This window comes from Calonectris borealis, chromosome 7 (assembly GCF_964195595.1).
Source record: "Calonectris borealis chromosome 7, bCalBor7.hap1.2, whole genome shotgun sequence".
NCBI classification, from domain to species: Eukaryota; Metazoa; Chordata; class Aves; order Procellariiformes; family Procellariidae; genus Calonectris; species Calonectris borealis.
In genome coordinates this window covers 39,176,128-39,189,805 of record NC_134318.1, presented here as the reverse complement: position 1 = coordinate 39,189,805, position 13,678 = coordinate 39,176,128, and the positions used below count along the sequence as shown (strand labels likewise).

At 38.8% G+C, this 13,678-nt stretch overlaps 1 protein-coding gene across 1 annotated transcript in view; it reads right to left on the bottom strand.

The window, feature by feature from the left end:
• Positions 1 to 13,678, bottom strand: part of TACC2 (transforming acidic coiled-coil containing protein 2) — a 104,773-nt gene that overhangs the window by 17,201 nt on the left and 73,894 nt on the right. The window contains exons 9-12 of the mRNA XM_075155223.1: positions 9,786 to 9,847; positions 8,827 to 8,942; positions 7,892 to 8,063; positions 6,392 to 6,532 (exon numbers count right to left, since the gene is read on the bottom strand). Coding sequence (XP_075011324.1) covers positions 6,392 to 6,532; positions 7,892 to 8,063; positions 8,827 to 8,942; positions 9,786 to 9,847 — 491 coding nt within the window. The remainder of the gene's footprint in view (positions 1 to 6,391; positions 6,533 to 7,891; positions 8,064 to 8,826; positions 8,943 to 9,785; positions 9,848 to 13,678) is intronic.

Below are 13,678 nucleotides of genomic sequence, written 5' to 3'. Positions count from 1 at the left end.
TTTTAAATTTAACCTGCAGATTCAGTAGCAGAATTTTTCAGTGGGCTCTCATGACAATTAAAATTGTCTCTATGACGATGCTACATGTAGCCACAGAGAGGGCTGGACCATGGCCCACAGTTTGTGCGGGTGGGGGGGGAAGTCAGGTTGATCAATGCCCATTTCCATCCACTGGTGGAAATGGATACTCACATACAGCTTTTCGGGTACAGCAATTCCTTGCTGCTGAGAAGGGGATAACATATTTTTCCAGTTTACTTGTTACCTTTGTGCATAAAGCAATATATTCTGTTCCTTCAAGTTCACTAATGCAGTACCTTAGTCTTTAGGCTTTATCTGCAATAATCAAGAGTAGTAATAAATATTTTTTTAATGAGTTTTTTTTACACAAAAGAGAGAAAAAGATTTTATTTTATTGTAAAAGAAGGTTGGGTTTTTTAAAATAAAATAGCAGAGTCACATTCTACTGCTTGAAGCACTGGAATGTGAAAGTGAGTAGATAATGTCCGAATCAAGGTTCAGTCCTGCTCTCCACAACGTGCACACAAATAGACGTTTAATTTCAACACCATATGCTCTTGTTTCAACACAGTTAAAGGACATTTTGTCAGATGCTATTCCATAAATCATTCACTTGCTCACAGTTCTTCTCGCATAGCCTAGAATAATAGCAAGGATCGAAGTCCGCTGTTAATTTTGTTGCAATCACTTCTAAGTTCTCCCATCACACCTTATTGAAAAAGCTATATTAAAAATTACATACAATGCTCACTTGATATAAACACAGGACTAGATGTTCTGGATATCATATCTGTAGTCAACACAAAGAAACCACACCACCAACATTAAAAGACTAGGCAAGAAAATTTAATTAGAGCAAGAATAAGCTCAACAGTACTTACAAAACACCATACTGCATCTTTATTTCTGTAAGAGACTCTCACTAATTTGTTCTGTATTTTTTGTTCATTTTTAAACACAGGAGTCAATTGACTGTTACTTTTAGCATTTATGGAGTAGGCCATCCCTTCTCTTTTTTGCTACATTTAACCATGAACCCACAAAATAATGATCAATTCCAACATAATTAGGAGGTGCAACCTCAAATCCAGTGGATTCTCCTACCTGAGCAAAAAGCATCACAAGATCTTCGAAGTATCTCCCAATATACAACAACTATGCAGGAAAAAATGCATCTGGGACACAAGCTCAGACATCTATGTAAATGCATAAATACAAAAACACATGGTGCTGTCCACAGATCTGAGTAAAGGTAAAACAGCCAATAAATAAGACTACTGCTGGCTCAACTCAGTATCCTAACTTCAAAAAAATGTACTTTAGTTCCTCCTCAAAGACAAGGCAAGAAAAACCGAGAGATAAAAAGGAGCCATTAGATCATCAAAGCTGCCCTCAAAAGAAAGGCCATCCTGAAGATCAATATGTTGAACTATATGTATCATATTTCAAAAGCCTCCTGCAGCTTAATTTGCTGGATCTCATAAAGAGATTGCTGGAAAATATTAATTGTGGTGAAAGAAACACCAATTTCCTCAAGCTCATATAAAAACGTGTCAAAGTAACTGCCAGGATGATGAACATTTTTAAATGAAAAAGAACATTTAAAGCATATAATACATACTTATGTGTATTTTTTACATGGTGCTCAACACCTCACTAATATAGTTATGTTTTCTCTAGTTCTCTCTCGCATTTGAATAAATTGTACAAAAGAATAGTAATAATGACATGCAAAACAACTTAAAATTTCCAAAAACTACTGTAAAACCTCTTGGAATTTAACCCTTGAGCAGAAATGCTTGCAGTAGTGGTCTGACCACTCTGGAAACACTTCACACGAGTCACAGTCGGGCTGTTGGGTTCTCTCTTTGGCAGGAGCAACCAGTGAGAGTCCTCGTGGTTTTATTTCAAAAGCCGGTTTTACACAGCTCCAAAGTGATGTACAATTCAGTAACTGCTATTTGCTGCCTCCAAATATTCCTATCCTGAGAAAATAATATAACCTGAACAACAGGATGATGGTATTACCAAAAATAACTCTGTCAATGCTTTAAGTTCAACGCCTAACTGCTGAGAAGGTAAGCAGTTAATTGGGGTAATAATAAGCGTAGGGATTTATAAGTCACTGAACTTCGCACAGAAAGATTAGAGTCTGCAGGGGAATTACTACTAAATGTAGGTCACTACAATCTTAGTGTAAATATTTGAGAGCCCAACGCACTTCCTCTTCTCTTCCCAGCATCTTTCACAGAAACCAGATATCTGACCAGAAAGTGAATAAATGCACATCGATTAACCAGCTGCAGTTATCTCGCTTCAAGAAGGTCAAAGTGAAAGAAAATAGAGAAAGGCACCGCAGTGAAAATGAAAACTAATTTTTATCATACTGTTTAGAAGAATGTGTATTTAGCCCTGCTGAAAATCAGCTTGCCCTTTACAAGCATTCAAATACTGCTTGGGTGCGTATCAAATGATCTACTCTTTTAACTAATTGATGTGTGTGCAGACAGGAGGCAAAACAAGACCTATTTGTGCTTGCAAACATATTGAAAAGCAAGTAAAATCCAAGCGTAAGTTCTCTGCTTGTAAAGTTTTACTAGAAAAAATGGTATCCCTGCTTGAAGGAAATATTCCTCCTTCACTACCATGAGAGCCCCCCAAAGCTGTGATGCACTAATCCCGTTTGTGCTGATGCCTTTCCTTTCAGTTTCTCTCCTTTCCTTGGATCTTATTTCAACACCCAACCCTACATCTCCTCAGCATCTGTAGGGTGGTGGACACAAAGCCTACCAGCTTTCTGTTCACGTTGCACCTATAAAAAATTGGCCACAGGACATCCTAATGGAGACTGTTGAATAGAGAAATGTTAACTCATCTCAATGCTGGAAGATAGAAATCTTTGGCAATGTAAAAATAGACAGCTAGTCCTGCTGTTGTTGGAGTCTGTGACAAGAAGTTTGGGAGTGGCCAAATAACTTCCCTCTGTCTGAGAACAACAAACTGCACATCCTTATTCTCAGTCCTACTACTAGCAGAAAATGCTTGTATTTAATCATTATTTTAGGTGACCTAACTTGCCATAACAAGTGCTTGTGTCTTTATTTATCATCCCGTTCTTGTTACCCCATCCTGTAACGGTTTAGCAAATGTTAAATGTAATTATACAACATTAAAAAAAGAACTGAGGCCAGCCAACCAGAAGGGAATTCTGCCAGTTAGCATCCGAATTTAAGTCACTGCAGTCGTCTGGTGGATCCTATTATACTTAATCCAGGCCATCAGTCACTGTAGGTCACAAGGGCTGTCATCATAGGCTAATTTAACATTAGCAACCTCCCACTGAAATAGTAAAGTTATGCAAGGACAAAAGTCCTTCCCAGCCTAACATGACACCCACAGTGTTCAGCTAAAAGCACTCCTGTGACTGGACCAATGCGGGGCTTTGTGAACGTCAAAATCCTACCGATTCTCTGTCAGAGGGTGGAGTTTTGCTTATTTTTCTCTCCTCGTCTCTGCTTATCATTTTTGCTATCTTTGTTATACAGATTAATGGCATTTTCTAAAAATTCACATGAAATCCATTCCCCATTTCTAAGTTCTAAGGAGTTCATAAACTTGTTCTATATAACAGAAAATGCTGTAATGATGTTAAAAAGCATCTTTAAAAGATAACTCCACGTAATCAAATAATACTATAATATTTTTGCAGCTCAGAATCTTCCCTGGGTAACACGCAAGAATTCACAAACATAAGAACCTATTCTCTTCAGCCTGAAATAGCACAATTTGTGAGTTTCTGAATTGCTGGCCAGTAGCAAAAATGCAGATGTCTAACAGAATTTTTTTGTATAGCCTGTGAAGAGCATCTAGGTATCATTACGTGTTTCATCTCCAGTGTTTCCTGGTGCTGGAGAGCCTGACTGCTGCATGTTACAGCAAAGTGCTGGGAGGACAAGGAGGGAGAGAGAGAACAAGGATCCCACCTAGAGAGGATCCCACCTCACCCTCTTCTGACACCCGCCACTCAGGGCAAGGGAGCAGGAGGACACAGTCACACACAGGCTGGTACTCAAACAGGAAAATGGTATTTATTTTTTCACTCCTTTAATTAGAAGGCTAATCTTGGTTTCTAATGAAGGCAACGGCACGTTTTTCTTGATTAAATAAAAGATTATAGCCACATACTTGAAAACACCCATAAACCTGCACGGAATGAGTTTACTTCAGTAAGTATATGTGCACCATGGAAACAGCTGGCTTGTGGGCTATTTTGCTTAAGGTAAGCAAAATAAATCAAATATGATCATTATTTTTTCATAAAAGTACAGTTAACATAAAAAAATCTTTACGTTTATGAACTAGCTACTATCTTTAGAGCACCAAGAAATTCTACCCTATAACCAGCTCAAATGTTGTTATGATGGAATGAACTCAAGATGATTTAGAACCAGCCAAAAGACTTCGCACTGATTTATTAATGGACAGTATAAGAAGAGAAAGATCACTGGAGAAGAACATGTCAGAAGCACATTCTCCTCATTTGGAATAAAGTATCTCACTGCCGCAAGACACTGCCATCAGCATCCCGTTCAGCTGATACCACCTCCCAAGAAAGCCACTAACATTTTTGGCTTGACGTTTTTGTTAAAAGCACCATGAAGAGCATCATAAACGGGCTGCAGAACCACCAACCCCAGCACATCAGAGTGAGCTTTTCTGTCCCGTTCCAAACACAGCGAGGACCACGTGCATCCCTAGAGCAGTGCAAAGCATCACTCTGAGGAGGTGCTAGCCAGCACAACATAGAAGTAGCAATAAAAAAAAGCTTTAGATTTTCGTGAATAAACACAGTGTTGGGAGGCCTTTTTTCCTTGGGAGCTCTACAGCCCTTCCAAGCCTGCTGCAGTCCCTTTCTTCAGAAGCCTGAAGGCAGGGTTGATTGAACTTCTCACTTCTGAACTTTGAGGGTCAAGCTGTCTGCTTTCAAGCTGAAAATACCGACAAAAGGCAAAATGCCCCTACAGTCAAAATCTATAGCATCTTAATAAGAAGTAGGTTTGGTATTGCTTTGCCATCAAACATTTTAAGACAAATCTTGCTGTAGACAGAAGACAAATGGCCATCTCACTGCAGAATTGCGAAAGGAATATGCCTGCTTCCTCCTTCAAATTTGCCTTTTGTTAATTTGGATGTAGCGGTACTCTGTAAGTGGAGCTGGTGACAGCATTTCCGTGTGCAGTACTGCTTTCAGCATGCTCTTCCGTGCCACGCTGAGGTGCGCTCAGCTTAGCACTGCACTCTGAGAGCCTTAGTTACCTTGTTAACGAAAAAGCAGCACTCGGTTTCTTAGTCTGTGCACACTCACACACGCATGGCAGGCACAAAACAGATACCTCGGAGCGGAAAGAAGACAGGGTAATCTGCCTGGCTAACTTCAGTGCTTCTATCCTCATTGCAGCAAACTCTAACTCCTCCTGTCAAGTGTTTGGTTGTGAGCAATCCACAGAAAAAAATGTATTAAGAACACAGCAAAAATGTTTAACAGTCAGAAATGGAATGTTATATTTTAATGTAGAATTCTGAGAATTCCTGGGTGACAAACACATCCCATATTCCTTTCATGGCTAGAACATTGGTATAAAACTCCAGTTTTTGGTTAGTTTTGAGGTAGCTGTATAGATAAACAATTTTTATTAGGGGATAAGTATGAACAACACTTTGGGTAAAACAAATGTTTTCTGAAGCTAAAGCTGTTTTTCACAGACTCCTCTCCTTTTGTTTTCATTTTATGTGAATTTATGGCAGCTGCCGATCTCAATTCAACCTTCGTTGTTTTAGTTTCACTATAAATATTCTAGAAAGTATCTCCTGACATACAGAACTGCTCTGCAGAGAGATTTGCTTTTCCTAGAGGAAGTCATGCCAAATTCTGCCTTAGACAGATTACCAGAAAAACAAAGCCTAATTTTCATTTCAGCAGAATTAGGGCCTAAATCTCTCAAAATGAATCTATGCACACAGACCTACTAAGGCCAGGTGTCAAGACAACTCGCCACACATCAAGTCCTGGGTCAAGCTTAAAAGATTTGCTTTATAAAGACTTCTGCAAAACATATACATCAGTAGTACAGGACAGCTGAAAATGTTGATGAAATTTAAGTTTAACTTTATGTATTATATGAATTAAATTAAAATATCTCTGTTCCTTAAGTTCCTGAAAGGCCAAAGTTACTTTGGAAAGAATCAAATCATTATTTTGCTTCTTTCCCACCTCCCCTCCAAGCCTCCCCCCACCCCTTTCAGATGAGGGCGTCTATACCTGTGTATAGACAAATTAAAGAAAAGTGACATTTATATTTCTGCTACAAACCTGAAGTTTTTGAGCAAATACTGGGGGGTTCTTTTCTGCTAAGTCAGGATCTAGATATTCAGGCTGATCACATATTGAGGTTTTCTTAGATATCCTATTGAGAAGAGCATCAGCAGAGACAAAGGAGTCTTCAGGAGATGTCTGAAGGGTAAGGAGGATATAGAATAAGCAACAGAGATTTTGCCCAAGTAGTTCAGGCCAAAAGCACATACCTGTCTGCAAATCTTTGATTCCTAGTAATTTCACGCCCCACTGAAGATTACTTTTGAATACATGATTCATAGGTGTAACAGACAAACATCAAGAACAATTCTTCCTAATTTAAAAGCTGAGTAAATTTTCCAAGACTAACGTGAAGTAAGTAATATTAGGACCTCTAAAGCAATGGCTCTCAAACCATGGACCACAGCTCACTCTCGATACTTCTACAAGAGTTTTCAAACAGTTACCATAGGTTTTGTTCATACAATAGCTTATGTTCCGTTCAAGCATCTCTAAGGCTGTCCAAAAGCTCTGAAGACTACCAAAATCGAGGGGAACCTCAGCAAGACACTTTTTACAGTCTTCTGCAGCTTACTGGGGATAAAATAAGTTACGTTCACAATTATAACATCATCAAGATAAATACACAATATCAGAGCGGACAGAACTAGAATGACAAAAACAAGACCTCTGGGATTTGGGTACCCAAAACTCCCTGCAGTGAAAAAAGCATTCAAGCTCATAAAAAATGTTTCGTGAGATGGTATCAACAGCATCGTTAATAAAAATTACGGACAGTATTAAAGTGAGCTGCTTCTTATTTTGACTCCTCAGTAAATATATTGTCATATAGCTTAGCATGCTTAGTGCTGTAGGCATTTGTGAAACAAGTTTGCCTGGAAAAGTGGAGGCCTTGGAGGAACCTTCATGAATTTGAGAACCAGTGCTCTGAAGTCTGTATGCAGCGCAGGTTGGAAGCAAGCAAGGGCTCACCACTAATTCAAACCCAACCCAGAGAAGCCACTGAAAAAAGTGATTTAACTGGAAGCTGGAATGAGTTCTAATGATCAAACATTATCAGTATCAGATGACAACAACACAGTTAGCAGTTTATACAAAAATTGAAAGGCACCTGTTCTTTACCAACAAAATTTTGAAATTTTACAGTACGTGCAACAGAACAAATCCCTTATTTTATAAATAAAATATTTTTTCAAATATTGGGTTAAAGCACAGTGTAAAAAGGCCTGTGTGAGAAAAAAAGCACTTCAAAGTATCAACTTGGAATAAGTTATCACAAGAACATGTTAAGCTACGGCAAGAATTCAGAAAATTCTTATGAATTCCGTCAGTTCCATCAACCTACCTCCCTCATTTGGGTCCTACCACATGCTGCTACCAAGACCTTTAAGTATCAGGTTGAGTTTCACTCTACTTTCGAGATCCAACTTTGCCACCTATGACATGAGAAATTCCTGCAGGAAAATGATTACCAAACTCTTATAATAAATTACTTACTATTTCAATAGCCTCTGGAGTTGTTCCTAGGGTCATGGGCTCTAGGTCTTTCTGCTTTGACTTGTCAGGTGTCTGTAAGTGTGCCTCTTGGCTGGCAGCTAGGACTCGGGAAGCTGGATGTTGTATTTTCATTCCAGAGGATTGTTGGGCTTCAGGGTCTTCAAAACTTGACCTGGAAAAAGATTGTGTACATGCTTTCAGGGCCTTACAATTCTGCTGCTGGTACCAGGAAGGAAGTCCTCTTCATTACTTTCATGTGTGTGTGTATATATACACACACGCACATTGTTTCAACTCAACTTTATATCATTCTATCTCATAACACTTTGCAATATCCTTTCAAAGCAATGCACCAGAGTCATCTAAATAAAGCCAGTTCTATCAGAAATGTTATGCACATTCCTTAAATACTTCTCACTTGCCTTTTTACCCCTTTCTCATTGTGACCTACATCTCTCCCAACAAACAACTTCTACTAACAAGAACAGATGTCCTTAACAAGCAAAATTTTTGGAAGTAAATACAACCCCCACATCCTGTCCTTATGAACGAGGCTCCTTGTTCAGAAAATATATCTAGGAAAGGCCAAGTGAAAACTTGTAATTAGGAGATTTCTAGATTGACATGAAAATGACCTCAGTATCTGAGAAGAAAACTGTAAGTAGGAAGCCACAGTCTAGTGAAACAGTTGCCACTGTGACACTAGACTCTATTTAGTAAGAATATGAAGGAGAAAGATATGTCCTTATATCTTCCCATTATAAAACTTCTGTATCTCTGCCCTCTATTCTCTATCATATGCGTACACAGATGGGAATTATTTTTAAACAAAGAACGCGGCAACACAGAGGCGGACAGAGGAAGAATTGCCTGTGTACACGCTATGATGGTAACCCATCTTCCTGGCATCCCTTTCCATGGCTGAATTTGCTTACCCTGAGCATGGTGTTGTGGAATCAGACAGTCTGATGGGAGGTGATTTGACTGGGCTCTCATGCTGTGCATCAAACATTAGGTATAAAGATTGTTTCTTCGGGGTGCTATCATCCTGCTGGCAACAGGAAAAGAAAGACTCGTTTAGCAACTCAACCGTTCTCCATTAAAGCTAATTCAGGTCACTGAAGCTTTAAGTGACCAAATGACTTGACAGACAACTAATAATATAGAACTGTAATATAGTCTATGCTGATATTGAGATAATCCCTTTACGGAAGAAACCATTAAAAAACAAAACTAAACAGTTCACTCTTTGTAATGGCTCTTCTTCTCCCACTTCGGGGTTAATCAGATTTCTGGTCCTGTCAGACAGGAGGCATCCCTTGACTGAAAGTGTTACTAAAATATTCATTGAAACCAATGTTATTCTCATCAGTTTAAGTACCTGACATACATGCTTGATGTTTCTAACTTCCCCTGTGGATATACCCCCACTGGATCTAGTCAAGCTATCAAATCCATGAATTAAATAGAAGGCAAAACAACTGATAATGTATAGTACTGCATTCCATATTTCACATTCATTCTGTATTCTCTACTGATTCCCTCCATCTTCTTAAAAGTTTTACTCGCACTTTCTTAAAATAGTTCAATAGTTGCTGTAGACAGCTTTGTACTCTACACTGCTGGAAATACTGATTTGCTCTTAATCTCCAGAAAGAACTGCTATGATGCTAGCTTAAAAATAAAATGATGAAATGGAACGAGCTCTACAGGGTATAGGAAAACAAAGCACATGCAATTTACCCCAGTTATGGCAATTTAAAGGAACTGGTTTTGCAAATCTGCTGCGGGTACATTGTAATTAATTTAAGGGGTAGCGAGGCTGATGGCATTATCAGGATAGTATATTATGACAAGGGAATGCAAATGAATGGAAATGGAAGTGAGAACTCACAGGCACAGAGGAGCCTATTTTCTCCATATATTCTATTTCATATGAGTTGCCATATTCCAATTCTGCAACAGAAACAAAGAAAAGCTATTAAATACATGCCATGAAATGATTTTTGCATAAGTAAATGAGATCTCTTCTCATTTACAAGGGCCACCTCCATTCTGCTCAATACTTTTCTATGAGGTATTAATAGAATATACAGAGAGAAAGCAGAAGTGGCACTGATTTTCACTGATTTTCAACAATGAACCTATGACACATTTCAGGCAAATTCATTTGCCTGAAAAATTTCAGCTTTATCAATTTGCACAAGAGTCTGCCCCAGGGGCCAGGAAATTAATAAAGATTCAGAGCGCTTTCAGAGCACACGTAACTTTACTCTGTCATGTTATCTTATCACAGAAAACACATTTTTCAGTAATTGGTAATGCTGATACCAGTTTCCTTTAATGTACGCAAAAAGATTTAAAAACTGTTGAGAAATGAAGTAATTTCTATTTCTTAATGTTTATCACACAGTTCTCAGTTAAGAAGGACTACTGTGGTATCACTTAAGATAAAAGATACATAAAATACCTGTATGCTCATTGAACAAGGGGTGACACAACAGCCCAGCTTACTGGGCTGTTTTCACATTTTAGTTACAGAGGAAAAGCCTAAGGCGGGAAGATTTACGAAGAACCCTAAATCTAAACCCTAATAAAAATGCAAATTTTTACTGCTTCTCTTTCTAATCTCCTAATTACACTGGAGAGAAAAACCAGTATTTCTTTCCAATCCGTGGTCACCCAGTAGTGAGCTGATATAGAGGCAGACAGATAAAACACAGCAAAATGGAAAAGAGAGCATACCTTCCTGCACCCGAATAAAAGCAAAGACTTCATTCAATGACACCTTAATTTAAAAATTAAAAACATCGTTGATTTGTCCTAATGCTGTGTTTTACTCTGTTGCCATGAGTTAATTCAATAAACCACTTGTATAATTTCATTTCCATTATATGTAAGTTCTAATGAATGGCACAGTAGCATTTACATTATGATAAAAGTAGGTGCTAAAATTCTTCTAGATTTAGGAAGCTTTTGAAAAGTAGAGCTTGTATCAGGAAGACGGTAACCATCATTAAAACTTTTGTTCTTTAAAAACAAACCAACCCTAAGGATAATCTCTTACCTGTTTTGTTTAGGAAAAAAGTTTCAAAGGGTGCAACATGAGTTTACAATGCTCAAAAATTTTTTATAATGAAAAGCACCGTAGCGTACAAGCACTGTAATTCCACAAGTCTATGTATTTTGTCAAACAACCACTGAAGAGGAACAGCCACAAACTCTCAGTACCTGACATGTGGGAGATATTAATAGTAAAATGTCTAAGTGAAGAGAATGCTATAATAGCAGGCTCCTCACATTGAAATTCCTAGCACCATATGTTTTAATGGTAATAGGGAGCCAGGCAAGATGGACAACCTCCTGGTATCAGATACAAGCGTCCTGCTAGTGAAAACAGAAACAAAACTGAAACGATGGGATTCAAGCCACCTCCTGGATGCAGCATTGCAGGAAAAAGCACAAAATACCAGATAACAGCATCCAGTGTTTAGTAACTGCCTTTCTGTATTTCATTTATCCACACACAGCCCAGTGAGGTGCCCCACGAATGTCTACGGGGCAGCTTCATGACCCCGGAGAGCAATCGGTGAGGGAGCGTACAAGCACGCTCACGGGCAGGAGACGTACCGGCACTGTCCTCTGCTGGCACAGCCGGCAGCGATCTTCCATCTGCCTCGCAGGGCTGGTAGCGGCTTTGCAACTGCAATCCAGACTGACTTTTGGGACAACACGTACTTAAATTTACTGATTTAAAAAAGGCAGAACGCAGATGGAAATACTTCAACTAGAAACAAAGGGAATAATGTGGCTCGCTAAAAGCAGCTTGTTTCGTCTCATTGCTCTCAGAAGTTTCCAGCGTAGTTAGACACTATCTCCTCTCCTAGGTATCTCCTCCAAGACATCATCTCCCCTCCGAAATCTTAGTCTCCTGATACCTCTACGCATTCAAAATCTACAAATGCCCAGGATATCCCATAAAGTAAGATAATTATCTTTTATAAATACATATGACAGACTTACTAAGTGATGTCCTCCAACTCCTCCCACAAATAGCTGCAAGATTACATCAGAATTTTCTGCTAATAATTACTGCTTATTTCTGGTCTGTGCAACACGGAAATGGCAGCAGTTATAAGCAGCACATGCAACAGATGAGAGCTGGATGTATCGGCTGACTCCGTAGTTGAGCTGTATCTGTACAAAAGCCGTGTTAGGTTACAGGATACTCATACTAGTATCTGGGAGGGGTAAAAATATTCACACTGAAACAGCCCTGGAATTACTAAAAAATTTCTCAGCGCCGCAGGAGCAAGACTGTCAAGGGAAAAAAATTATTATTTTTAAGAGATCTGAAAAGCGGATGCATTGTTGATTATAATTAGCATGTAATCTGAAACTCCGACTATAGCATGCAGCACACATGAGACAAGACAATTAGCATTTAATTAGGAGCTTTGCTCACTTTCTTCTACCCACTTTGATAGTTAAAATGATTGCCTTAGAGTATCTCTCACTATTCTTTTGTTCCACTTCCTTCCATTTAATTTCCATTTTCCCAGATTTGGGGAGCTTATTTTCTAAAAAATATTTCTTTAAAAAAATTTTTTTTAATACAAATGAAGTGAAGCCGATATCTAAAATTTATAATTTGATAATAAAGCCAAATGGATTTATCCAGGCTGAAATACCTATCTGAACAGAAGACTCAACAGATTTCCAAAAAGCCCAGGCCACACAAACATATAAGCACGTGTATATGAACACATGCAGTGCCACTGTGATTATTCATGCCTTTTAATGTCAAACATGTTTGACCTAAAACTTAGCAGTTCTTAATTAGGCAAATACTCCTCAGGCCCAGTCTAAAATGGCATAAAGTAGCTTTAATGGTAGATTGGGACACGGTTTGAAAGGTTAGGGGGAAAAAAAAATTCTGATCAAGAAGAAAAAGTTTAAGCCAAGTTAAACTCATACATTCTTCCCACCCACAAAGCTGAAAATCTGCCCTTGGAGCAGATGTTACAAAGCAGTATTCCCTCTGGTAACCCCAAGGAAGGCCACATGCAAATTTTCTGTCTCTTCCACATTTCACAGACCTGGAATGACAGTTCTCTTAATAGAAACTTCCAGCTTTAGCTCACAACTGCTTATAGGAAGGTACAACAGGAAAAATCTTAATAAGCTTATCCAGAACGAAATTTTATCTGGCACATGAACGGTAACTATCTTACGCAGGGAATATCCTGGACATTTTTATGCATAAAGATACCTGGATCCTAGGAACCTGGAGGAGAGATGGCATGTTAAGGGTCTTAATGCAATACACAAACTTTGAGCAGAATTTTAACCTGGGACCTTCTCCCATTCAGGTTAGAGGAACAGGCTCAGGCAAAATCAGTAGTTCACTGACTCGGGATCCGAGAGCACTGAGAGTGGTATCAGACCCCAGTCTCCCATGAAGGCACAGAGAGAACAGGTAGCACACACAGAAGAACAGAGCATGTCTATAATTAACCATACAAAGGAAGCAAAAGCCCTTCTCTGAAGGCCTCTTTCATTTTCCTTTAAGCCTTCTCTCTACTCTTTCTTGAAAACTCAAGGTGGGACTATGGGGGTCATACATTCAGCTCCCCATAATTGCCAAGCTCCCCAGACTGGTCTAAAGAGCATCATTTTTTAGGGTTCCAAATAATACAGTTTGCATTCAGCAAAGTATATGCCAATATTCTCGAATGAACCAAAATCCCTCTCAATAAATATAAAACGTTAGGTGGATGCAGATAG